This window comes from Melopsittacus undulatus, chromosome 1, assembly GCF_012275295.1.
Source record: "Melopsittacus undulatus isolate bMelUnd1 chromosome 1, bMelUnd1.mat.Z, whole genome shotgun sequence".
Taxonomy (NCBI): domain Eukaryota; kingdom Metazoa; phylum Chordata; class Aves; order Psittaciformes; family Psittaculidae; genus Melopsittacus; species Melopsittacus undulatus.
In genome coordinates this window covers 16,695,301-16,708,541 of record NC_047527.1, presented here as the reverse complement: position 1 = coordinate 16,708,541, position 13,241 = coordinate 16,695,301, and the positions used below count along the sequence as shown (strand labels likewise).

At 39.7% G+C, this 13,241-nt stretch overlaps 1 protein-coding gene across 3 annotated transcripts in view; it reads right to left on the bottom strand.

Annotated features, from left to right (window-relative positions):
* Positions 1 to 13,241, bottom strand: part of CSMD3 (CUB and Sushi multiple domains 3) — a 604,683-nt gene that overhangs the window by 319,941 nt on the left and 271,501 nt on the right. For all 3 annotated transcript variants that reach the window (XM_005150930.4, XM_005150931.4, XM_031050517.2), the window contains one exon: positions 7,203 to 7,324. In XM_005150930.4, coding sequence (XP_005150987.2) covers positions 7,203 to 7,324 — 122 coding nt within the window. The remainder of the gene's footprint in view (positions 1 to 7,202; positions 7,325 to 13,241) is intronic.

Below are 13,241 nucleotides of genomic sequence, written 5' to 3'. Positions count from 1 at the left end.
AAGAAGCAGGAGGTATATAGTGTCACAAACTGATCATGACCCCCATTCCCTGTCCTCCTGTACCACTTGGAGAAGAGGAGGAGGCAGAAGAGCCAGGAAGAAAGAAGATAAGCTTGGGAAAAAGGGGGATAGGAAGAAGGGGGATGGGAAGAAGGAGATAGCAAGACGGTGGTTTTAATTTTGTTCTCCATGCCACAGCAGGTGTGTGAACCCTACAAAGAGCCCACACCAGAGCAGGCTTCTGGCAGGATCTGTGACACTGTGGAGACCCATGCTAGAGCAGTCTATTCCTGAGGGACTGCACTCTGTGGGAGGGACCTGACACTGGAGGAGGGGAAGAATGTGAGAAAGGAAGGAGCAGCAGAGACAAAACTGGACTGACCTCAACCCCCATTCAGCATTCTCCCTGCCCTGCCTGAGGGGAGGAGGTAGGGAAGTTAGAAAGCCCCTCTGGTAAGAAGAGAGGGGCTAGTGGAAAGTGCTGGTTTAGCTTTGTTTTTACTTCTCATTATTGTACTATTCATCCTGCAAATTATCCTAATTTAATTGGCAATAAATTAATTCCCCAAGTCTGTTCTGCCAGTGATGGTAATTAATGAGTGATCTGTCTGTCCTTATCTTGATCCATGAGATTTTTCATCATATTTTCTACCTATGTCCTACTGCAGAGGGTGAGTGAGAGAGCAGCCTGGTGGGCATATGGCAGTCAGCCAAGGCTAACCCACCACAGAACAGTACCATCAGCCTTTAAAGCAGTCACTTCTTAGAAAACAAACAGCAGCTCTATTTCTCAGTCAGAGATCAGAAAAAGGTACACATTGAGCAGAACAATTTGTTATAAAGATCATTCACAAGAGCAACCAAGTGAACTCAAGTGTGGAGGAAAATAACAGGTCTCTGTGCCAAAAATTCACCAAACAAAAAAGACTGAAATGCATCAATTGCGCACAGAGAAAGCACTGAAAATTTCCTGTCAAAGTCTCTGGGTTCATATGCATATGTCTTTTAAAAAGTTCTAGCTTGGGTGGGCATATACATCATAAATACAAATAAGAAAATATCTTTGCATTCAAAGTTTATGGGCAGTGTAACTTAGACCAATTTTAGGAACTTACAGAAAGTAAAACAGAACTGAAACTGACTGAGCCTTTAATTCAATACGAACTTTAATCAGAAGTGGAGTGAATATCTGAAATTCAGATATGGCTAGAATCTAAAACTGTTGATGGCTGAAAACAATCGCTTCGGTTGCACTTATTGCAATAGGTAGAATCTCTCACCCATTTCTTATAGGTAGATCATATTTTCAGAGTGAAAAACACTCAGAAATGTCAGGAAAATATTGAGTGAGATAAAATCAGCAGTAATTAAGAAAATGGACCTGTCTTCCTTTCAACCATATCCTGGGCTGCATCAATAGGAGCGTGACCAGCAGGTCAAAGGAGGTGATCCTGCCCTTCTACTCTGCTCTTGTGAGACCTCACTTGGAGTACTGTGTGCAATTCTGGTGTCCTCAACATAAAAAGGACATGGTACTGTTAGAACAAGTCCAGAGGAGGGCCACGAGGATGATCAGGGGACTGGAGCACCTCCCATATGAAGACAGGCTGAGAAAGTTGTGGCTGTTCAGCCTGGAGAAGAGAAGGCTGCATGGAGACCTCATAGCAGCCTTCCAGTATCTCAAGGGGTCCTACAGGGAGGCTGGAGAGGGACTCTTCATTAGGGACTGTAGTGACAGGACAAGGGGTAATGGGTTGAAACTTAAAACAGTAGAGATTTAGACCGGATATAAGGAAGAAATTCTTTACTGCTAGGGTGGTGAGGTACTGGAATGGTTTGCCCAGGATGGTAGTGAATGCTCCATCCCTGGCAGTGTTCAAGGCCAGGTTGGATGAAGCCTTGGGTGATATGGTTTATTGTGAGGTGTCCCTGCCCATGGCATGGGGGTTGGAACTAGATGATCTTAAGGTCCTTTCCAACCCTAGCTATTCTGTGATTCTATGATTCTATAATGAAAGTAGAGTAATAGTAAAACAGCAGTATAGGAGGACAAATCATTTTTTTATCTGCAATTGCATTGCTTTATTTTTTTTCCATGTTTATTATACTAATTTTTTCCAGTGGATAACCAAAGCACATGCACATACCACCTGACTCCAAATTCTCGCATTCAGCAATGATTCTATACTCTCACAGCCAAACCTGCTAACTTCCTGCCTTAAAAATAGCTGTTCTGAACAGAACTGAAATATTTTTACACTTTCTAGTTTCATATAGAATAAACACAGTATCAGCTTTTTTAATCTGCATGGATGAAAAACAGGGTTGTGGTTAAAAATATATAGTTAAGAATGAGCTTAAGCATGCTCATATTTTCTCGTCATTTATCCGACTGTAACACCCACAGTACATCTTCATGACAGGCTTTGGAAAAGCCAAGTTTGAGACGTAAAAAGAGCTGCAGTGTAGTTTGTTGCAACAGGCCTGACCAAAAGAGACTTCATGAAATGAATGTTTGAGTTCATACTAAAGTTGGAGATTTATACTGTTAACAACAGTAAATATGGATGGCAACTGAGTTTAGTCTTGACAGCAAGCTTAGGAAATATTCCACTTCCAGTTTTGACATGGTTACCAAAATAACACAGCTGTGGTAAATTAAGCGCAAACACTCAGCTTCTTGCTCAATTTGTTTCGTTTTTTTTTTTGGCTTGTCCTAAAAACACACAAAAGCACAGAAATGAAAAGATTACATTTTTTTCCAGGAAGAAACCAGAAATATCATGACATAAGGAGGAAGGAAAGAGTGGAAGGTAAATAAAAAAAAAAATCAATAATATCTTAATAAAGAGTGATTCAATGAGAACCATATTTATTATAAATTCAGTAGCAGTTGCAAGTTATTCCATTAGTAAACTTCAGACTTGCAGAAAATATGTGAGGGATTTCCCAGATATTTGGAACTGTTTCAACAGTTTATCAGAAAGTAAAGGACTACAGCAGCTGGAAACAGATGTCATAAATTTTCAGTAAGCTCTGCCACCACAACAGAATTCAGATTATAGCTTTCCTAACAGATACTTGAAAGCCACAGAAAAAAGTCTAGCAAAAATTATTAAAAACCAGACAAACAAACCAAACCTAAACCTAAACCTCAAACACAACTATCTCCCAATTCTCAGGCATACATCATTACTGATTTCCAAAGTACTTCAAAATATGATAAAAAAGAGGAGAATATGAAGACTGGCAAACTTTTAAAACCTGTATTCTAAAGACTACATACAAAAGAATAGATTTATGCAGGTAGTAAGAATACTTTTATGTTTAATATAAACTGAATGTAAGATTTAAATATTATGGTGAGAAACAAAAAAAAAACCAAACATCTAATCATGTAAAATTTCCCTTTCTTTATAAAAATAATTCCTGCCATGTAAAATTAACATAAGTAGGATCTAGTTTTCTGATCAATCTAGATTTAACAGTGTGTTTATATATTTAATTCCTCTTTACAATTTTAGAAAGATTGATTCGTTTTTTTTAAAGCAATACTTTTGCTTATTTTTCTCTTTCTTAATTCATGGTGGGGAACAATATGTAGTGTGAATATGGCTGAGATCTGTCAGAAAGGCTGTCATTCTAGCACTGATGTTTTCCACAGTGTTTCTGTCACTCTGGATTAGAAAAAAAAATCACCAAATATAATTCATAAGACTTGAACTTTGGTTAACTTTGGCCTTAATTCAGATTTCACTGATATTTTAGCCTGTGGTTAAATTTAAACTTGTAATTTTGTAACCTATCCTCTAAAGGGCAAAAGCAAGTCACAACTGCAGCTTTTTTTATCCCACATGCTATTTAAACAAACAACATGAACTGGGCTTTAATGTAGAACAGCAAATAACATTTTTGCCATTAGTAATACAATCCCAGAGGATTTCTACTGACCTGACAATAAGCATTGCAGAATTGTTTGGCTTTCTCTTGGCCTAAACTATTTTTAGCATGCTTGTGTTATGATATCAATTATCTATCAATTACTGCCTAAGAGATCTGATTCAGCTCTGCGAATATCATACATGGCAAAAAAAAACCCTAACAAACCAGGGCACTAGCTGTCTTACAAATAACAGCCTTTTATGTTAAATGAAGCTCAAGATATTGTGCGATTTTCAAACATCACCTAGTAATAAATGAGAAGGAAGCAAGGTACTGCCTTGGTGCAGTGCTGGAAATAGTCATCTTACTTCATTATCAAGGAGGCCAATTTGGTCAAGCTGGAGTTTTAGATAGCTAATAATGAAAAGAATTACATTGACCATTGGCAAAATATATACAGCATTTCAAGCAACATAAAATAAGAGCACCTATAATGGAGAACTGATATATGATTTCACTCCATCGGTCAAACAGGTAATTTGCAGATTTATAATCTACAAATCTGCATATGTCCTTAATTTCTTGAATATTCTTTCAGGCAGATCCCTAGAACTACAGTTTTGTTCTTTATGATCAATAGAGCTTTGATTCTACGGTAGCCATGGGTAAGATGGTGGCAAAATCACTCGCTTGACATATATAAAAAAATTGTGGAAACCACATTAAGACAATCCAGAAGTGGGAAAACTCTTTCTGGACTTCCTCTACCATATACTGTTGGAGAAACCCACAGTGCAGGTACTGATCCTCACATGGAATTTCAACCACCCCAATGTCTCCTAGGAGGGACTGCATCATCTTTCAAGGACTCATGACACATAATCTTTAAATTGACTATCTATAAATTGTGTAAATTGGATTAGCTGTCCTCAGAACAAGGATAAACCCAACAAACAGCTCTCTCTCTGCCCCTAAACACATTGCCATCTTCATTACGACTGTCTTAATCATTTGATTAAATAATCCTTTTTTCTTCTTTCAAAATGGAAAATAAGGATGGTCTCCACAAAGGGCTTTGTAAGAGTAGAGGCAGAAGTGCAGCAGTGTAGCTAAATGGCTTCTGAAATGTAATTGGACTTTTATTGAGTCCTCTGATAATCTCAGGTATAAAAGTGTAAGCCTTCTAGGCCTCTCTGATCAATTAATGGAATGTGATATGTAGACAGAAATATAAGACAAAACTTAAAAGCTAGGAATATACCCCTGTGCCAGCAAACACAGATGCTGACAGTTTTTTATAAAACATTTCTGAGCTGTACAGTTAATTTTTGGTTCAGTACATCCAAACAAGTCCATCACACTCCATTTAGATACTGGAAGGCATGTCAGGGCACATGAAAAACAACAAGGTGCTTGGTGACAGCCAGCATGGCTTCACTAAGGGGAAATCCTGCCTGACCAATTTGGTGGCCTCCTATGATGGGGCTACAGAAACGATGGACAGGGGTGGAGCAGCTGATGTCATCTACCTGGACTTGTGCAAAGCGTTCGACCCTGTCCCACACAACATCCTTGTCTCTAAATTAGAGAGACCAATTTGATACATGGACGACTCGGTGGATAAAGAACTGGCTGTATGGCCTCACGCAAAGATTTGTGGTCAACAGTTCAATGTCCAGCTGGAGACCAGTAATGAGTGGTGTCTCTCAAGCATTGGTGTTGGGACCGGTCTTGTTTAACATCTTTGTCGCTGACATGGAGAGTGGGATTGAGTGCCCCCTCAGCAAGTTTGCCGATGACACCAAGCTGTGTGGTTCGGTTGATACACTGGAGGGAAGGAATGCCATCCAGAGGGACCTAGACACGCTTGTGAGATGGCCTGCTGGCAACCTCATGAAGTTTAACCATGCCAAGTGCAAGGTCCTACACCTGAGTCGGAGCAATCCCAGGCACAGCTTACAGGTTGGGCAAAAAGGGAATTCATGGTAGTCCTGAAAAGAAGGACTTGGGGGTGTTAGTCAATGAGAAAATGAACATGAGCCAGCAGTGTGCACTCACAGCTTAGAAAGCCAACCGTATCCTGGGCTGCATCAAAAGGAGCGTGACCAGCAGGTCAAAGGAGGTGATCCTGCCCCTCTACTCTGCTCTCGTGAGACCTCACTTGGAGTACTGTGTGCAGTTCTGGTGTCCTCAACATAAAAAGGACATGGTACTGTTAGAACAAGTCCAGAGGAAGGCCACGAGGATGATCAGGGGACTGGAGCACCTCCCATATGAAGACAGGCTGAGAAAGTTGGGGCTGTTCAGCCTAGAGAAGAGAAGGCTGCATGGAGACCTCATAGCAGCCTTCCAGTATCTCAAGGGAGTCCTACAGGGATGCTGGAGAAGGGACTCTTCATTAGGGACTGTAGTGATAGGACAACGGGTAACGGGTTGAAACTTAAATAGCAGACGTTTAGACTGGATATAAGGAAGAAATTCTTTACTGTTAGGGTCGTGAGGTACTGGAATGGGTTGCCTAGGGAGGTGGTGAATGCTCCATTCCTGGCAGTGTTCAAGACCAGGTTGGATGAAGCCTTGGGTGATATGGTTTATTGTGAGGTGTCCCTGCCCATGGCATGGGGGTTGGAACTAGATGATCTTAAGGTCCTTTCCAACCCTAACTATTTTATGATTCTATGATTCTAAAATACACCTGGGAATAGAATATAGCCATTGCTGCCAGGTGCCTAGCTCTTGAATTTAAAGACAAGTGGTATCATAACTCAGCTTTATTGCTTTGCTTTGACTCATCTGGCATTATCAGAACTCCCAGTACTTCTGGTATGAGGTGTAGGCATAAAAAACATGGGAGTTTAATACAGTGTTTCAGACAATGAAATAATTACACAACTTCAGAACAGTCCTTCATGAAGTGAAAATGAATTCATAAACTTCAGTGATTTCTCACATAGTCTAAGGACAAACATGATATACACAGTCTTATACACAAAACAGCTCTAGTGATTACAAAGCAATATTAGTGCACGCATGACATCGCTTTATAACACTGGATAGATGCTTCTGGGAATAATCTTTAAAAGTCACATAAAAACCTGATAGCATCTATTTGACATACAAAAAGCAAAACACTCTTAGGGGAAACAACAGGTTTTAACATCTGTCCATATCCATCCAACATCAGCCATATCTTAGAAAAGTCTGAAATGCATCAAGTACAGCAGACAGAGTGTAAAGATAAATGATATTAGTGAAAAATGTCATGGTTGACATGTACATTTGGTGTTTCATTTTAAAGCTAAGCTAAATTTTAAACTTACTTTATTAGTATTGATAGCTGTGATGACCCACACACACTGAGCATTGCTGTCATACTGGAATGGAAAATTGGGTGATGTGAAAGTACCTCCAGGTCCCTGAAGATTGGATCCACAAGTCTTGACTGAAAAAAAAGAGAAAGGTCACTTCTTAATTCACATACAAAATACATTCAGCAGTTTTACAAACCAATCTCTAATTTATATTAATCAAGGTGTGATGGATGAAAATACCATTGATCAAAACCAGAACCACCTCATACAAGACCACGGAATATTCATGTTATTTTTTTCTGACATAGTAAATTAGACTTTCTCATGCCCAAGTCTGTAATCTTAAAAAAAAAAAAAAAAAAAAGAAAAAAAAATTTGCATATGTGAAAATTACCGTACAGTTGTATTGCACTTTCACAAAGCATGTTTATTCGATCAATACCGAACACAGGAAGATGCATCTGCTCCTGGATCAAGACTTGTTCCTTCCCTCCCATTAACATCTAGAAAGAAAGTCACAATTTCCACCCAACCTACACCACTTTTTCCCCTCAGAGGACTACTCCAGTGAAGTCTGTTCAAAACCACACCAAAACCCTGAAAACAGGGAGGGAGCAGAAATTAAAGGGTCCTCATTTATGAGCAATAGCTAATGTCATTGAAGTCATAAGTGAGACTAATGCTGAGCACAAATTTTTATCTATGCTTATAATTAAGAAACTGTATGACTCTTGCAGCCTGTATCAGTGTGTGAGAAGAAAGTCAGGAGGGGAAAATCAGTGGTCTAGACACAATCTACTGCTCTATCTGAACATGTGAATCCATCCTCTGGGGCAGAGTTGGCATGTAAAGCACATATCCTTTGTGGGTATGCTGTGGTAGAGTTATGAGCTGTGCTCCGCACAGTCAAAAAAAATCTTATGTGATTTCTTTACCCAGTAATTTATATTTGCCTCTGAACCTCAATACTGCATTTTCGCCTTCAATATCCCCATTTTGCTTCACCCTATTACCTGTGTTTTTTATCTCTAAACGTATCACAAGTTCCCTGTCTTTTATCTGTCATGACTCTGACCGTGTGTGAATCACATGAAGATTTGTTCTCAATCACTGCAATCTTTATAGTCCTGCAGGGTGCAGACATATTTTATTTAGCTTTTACTGAGCATAGGAAAAAACTCTCAGACATATAACAAGTGGTCTGTATAAACTTTCTGCTTTCTTTATTGAAAATTAGAAATAATTCCTGTATCATTTAAGACATTCTTTATAAACCTTCTGAATTCAAGTAGTTACTCACAAGACAGTTCATCTGCCTCTAATGGCTTTGTGTTGATTCTGACAACACTACAAAGATTAGGTAAATGAAAGAAATAAACTGTTTCCACTGGTTTTTGGAAGTACTTCCTCAGACAATGATTTACACATCTCTTCACATAAATCTATTTAACATTAGTAGAGTTTACAGATCAGATGAAAGTTGCAAAACTGTAAAATATCTATATATATATAATGAATAATTAATATCAATAATGTCTTTTTGTGGACTTCCTGAGTCTTTCCCTAATTATTTTAAGGGACTGAGAACCCTGAAATACAATCTTAGCATCAGTTAGCTGACTCCTACATGGATGACTGGCTACCTGTTTCCAAAATATAACAAAGGACAGAAGTTCCACTGGTATTTTCACCACATCTCTTTTATCTGAAATGTATTTAAAAATAACCCAACATAGCTATATGTGTGTATATGTATGCATAGATGTAGAGAATTAATTGTATAGTAATTGCAGAAAAGTGCAAATTTAACATACAACTTTTTTCCATTTTTCTTTTAGTATTCAACTAAATAAAGAAAAGTGATCTTTTTAATTACTATTATTGTTATTTTTTAATGAACCACTTTGTTTACTGCACTTTTGTGGTCACTGTCATTTGCAAAGTTTATCCTTTAAAATAATATTTTTTTTATAAAAATTTCACCTTTTCTGGATTTAACTAGATTATGAAAAATAAAAGCTCACCATTAGCAAAATTGTGAGTACATTTTGACTGTACTTACTTCCCAAAAGTAAAAGGAGGTATGTTAGAAATTTTGCCTCATCTCTTTTGAGTTGCAAACAAAAATGAAAGTTCTTTAGAAAAAGTAATCTGTTTACATCTGACAGTTGCAGCTATTCAGAAATGATTTCTGGATATTATACAAGTTTATTCAGACTGCATGTCTCAATAGATTTTTCCATTGCTATTGCTCGCACTGTACAGCAATGACACATTTCAAAATAATAAAAAGAATACAAAGTAGAATTCAAAAAATTAGAGCTCAGTACTGTACTAAGAGCTTATAGAAGAGTAAACAAATTCCAGTATTGCTGAAGAAAATTTCACTGAAATTTTCCAGATTAAAAAGGTCTTTCATTTTTGCCTTTGCTTAAGTAGAGCTGGGGAGCACCAAGAAGGGTCCCCCTCAGGGGCCTTACAAGTATTTTACTCCCAAATTGTTGGGAGTGCCTGATAAGAGAAAAAAAAACAAACCAAGTCAAACTAAAACACAGCAAAATATCAAGTTTGTATTAGTAGAATATAATAGAAAAAGAAGATTCTTTTGGTAGAATGATATCTTTTAGGATAGCCTCTTTAAAGAGCAAATTTGAATTCATTTTGTCACTAATTCCCATAGATTGAGAACTTGGAATGCATCCAGTGGAAGACCACCAAGAAGAGTGAAGAACTTCACAGGTAAAAAAAAAGATTGACGGGACTCAAAGAGTTGTGGTCAACAGTTCAATGTCCTGCTGGAGACCAGTAATGAGTGGTGTGGCTCAGGGATGGGTGTTAGGACCGGTCTTGTTTAATATCTTTGTTGCTGACACGGAGAGTGGGATTGAGTGCCCCCTCAGCAAGTTTGCCGATGACACCAAGCTGTGTGGTTCGGTTGATACGCTGGAGGGAAGGAATACCATCCAGAGGGACCTAGACATGCTTGTGAGATGGCCTGCTGGCAACCTCATGAAGTTTAACCATGCCAAGTGCAAGGTCCTACACCTGAGTCGGAGCAATCCCAGGCACAGCTTACAGGTTGGGCAAAAAGGGAATTCATGGTAGTCCTGAAAAGAAGGACTTGGGGGTGTTAGTCAATGAGAAAATGAACACGAGCCAGCAGTGTGCACTCACAGCTCAGAAAGCCAACCGTATCCTGGGCTGCATCAAAAGGAGCGTGACCAGCAGGTCAAAGGAGGTGATCCTGCCCCTCTACTCTGCTCTCGTGAGACCTCACTTGGAGTACTGTGTGCAGTTCTGGTGTCCTCAACATAAAAAGGACATGGTACTGTTAGAACAAGTCCAGAGGAGGGCCACGAGGATGATCAGGGGACTGGAGCACCTCCCATATGAAGACAGGCTGAGAAAGTTGGGGCTGTTCAGCCTAGAGAAGAGAAGGCTGCATGGAGACCTCATAGCAGCCTTCCAGTATCTCAAGGGAGCCTACAGGGATGCTGGAAAAGGACTCTTCATTAGGGACTGTAGTGATAGGACAACGGGTAACGGGTTGAAACTTAAATAGCAGAGGTTTAGACTGGATATAAGGAAGAAATTTTTTACTGTTAGGGTGGTGAGGTACTGGAATGTGTTGCCTAGGGAGGTGGTGAATGCTCCATCCCTGGCAGTGTTCAAGACCAGGTTGGATGAAGCCTTGGGTGATATGGTTTATTGTGAGGTGTCCCTGCCCATGGCATGGGGGTTGGAACTAGATGATCTTAAGGTCTTTCCAATCCTAACTATTCTATGATTCTATGATTCTATGACTGTGTTCCTTTGACCTAGAAACAGTACCTTCAATAAGGAATCTAATCACAGACCTTTGCTATCTAAAAGGCCATTATAGAAAACATACTCTTTGCACACAGGTACATGGAGACAAAATAAACGGCAACAGGCACAAGTTTCTTCAGGAGAAATTCCATCTGGTTGTAAGAAAAAAAATCATATAAACTACTAAATATTGGAATAGGGTGCTGAAAGATACATTAGAATCTCCCCCACTGAAAGTAGTGAAGACTTGGTTTGAGACAGCCTTGGATTACCTAATCTAAGGCCTTGTTTGAAACAGATCAGATGATTTTTTATGCTCTTTCTAGCCCAGACTTCTCTGATTCTTGATCAGTGTCTCAGTGTCAAAAGGAAGAATAACTGAATGAGGTTCACAGAGGTTTGTCCTGGGTCATGTTCATTCAATATTTTTATTAACAGCTTGGACAGCAGAATGAAGTGCATACTTATTTAATCTGCATCTAACAATGAGCTGGGAAGGACTGTGATTATATTAGCAAACATAATTAGAATTAACAATGAGAAACTGAAGAAATTACATTAAAATAGGATGCAGTTCATTAGAGACAAGCATTGGACAAAGCACAAAAGCAGGAATAATGAATTCACAAATACAGTGTAAGGAGCAAGTAATTTGGCAGAAAATCTTCAGGGGCTACAGTAGCTTAGAAACATAACCTGAGTAAAAATATCCTACTGTTATGAAAAGACAATCAAACTGGAAGATATGCACATAGCTATAGGTAGAAAAACACAAAAATGTGAGCAATAATTAATTTCTCTTCTCCACTTAGCACTTAGCAGGAAAGCCCCTTCCAAAATATCAAGCCCATATTTAGAAACTATAATTTAAGAAAGACATGGACCCTTTGGGAACACTATTAAAGGGGCTGGAAGACTATAAGTAGGACCCATGAGGAAGGAATGACTGAACTGCTGTTGGTTAGTTTAAAGAACAGGTATTCTTGAAGTATACAGTAAGCTGTTGAAAAGACAAATTAAACGACCAGCTCTTTATATGGAAGCACCTTTCAAAATAAGTTAGTTTACAGCAACAAGGGTTCACATCTGAATTAGAAAAATTCTTCTACTTTCAATGCTAATGAAGAACTGAAGTGCTCGAGTAGGATCTAAGAGCACTTTCCTTGGAAAAAGATAATGTTAGGCAAATATCTTCAGGGAACAAATACAGCTGGAACAAGGAAGTGGGGCTGACCAGTTAGAACCACTTTAAACTCTAATTATCTGTGATGTGTGTTCCAGTGTAGTCTGGATCAGTCCATGGCAGATGGTAGGGCTGTGTTTCCACCCCTGGGGCAGCCAGTTCCAAGTGAACTGGACACCCCTCCAAGTAAAAGCGAACTGTGGCCTGCACTCTACTGACAAAGGAATTGAGAAAAATGCATTGGCAATATCAGTCGTGGCATACCACTTGGCTGCCTTTGATTCTAATTCATACTGCAGTTCTAGCATATCCGGCACGGCAGCACTCAATGGTGGTGTGACTTCATTCAGGCCATGATAGTCTACTGTTAGTCTCCACTCTCCATTAGACTTTCGCACTGGCCATATGGGGCTATTAAAAGGTGAGCGGGTCCTGCTGATCACTCCCTGCCTCTCCAGTCTATGGATCAGATTATGGATGGGAATCAGGGAGTCTCGGTTGGTGCGATATTGCTGCTGGTGCACTGTTGTGGTCGCAACTGGCACTTGTTGTTCTTCGACTTTCAGCAACCCCACAATAGAAGGATCCTCTGAGAGACCAGGCAATGGGGACAGCTGCTCAATTTCCTCAGTCTCCAAAGCAGCAATACCAAAAGCCCATCGGTACCCTTTTGGGTCTTTGAAGTACCCTCTCCTGAGGTAGTCCATGCCGAGGATGCATGGAGCCTCTGGACCAGTCACAATGGGGTGCTTTTGCCATTTCCTCCCAGTCAGGCTAATTTCAGCCTCCAGTACAGTCAACTCTTGGGACCCTTCTGTCACTCCAGAAATACAGATGGGTTCCACCCCTTGACAGTTCGATGGCATCAGGGTACACTGTGCACCGGTATCAACTAGAGCCTTATACTTCTGTGGGACTGATGTGCCAGGCCATTTGATCTACACATTCCAGTAAATAAGATTGTCCCCTACCTCCACCTGGCTGGAGGCAGGGCGCCTCTAATAGTCATTGTCATCACAATCTTGGACACCTAAGTCATGTTGAAAGGGATTATT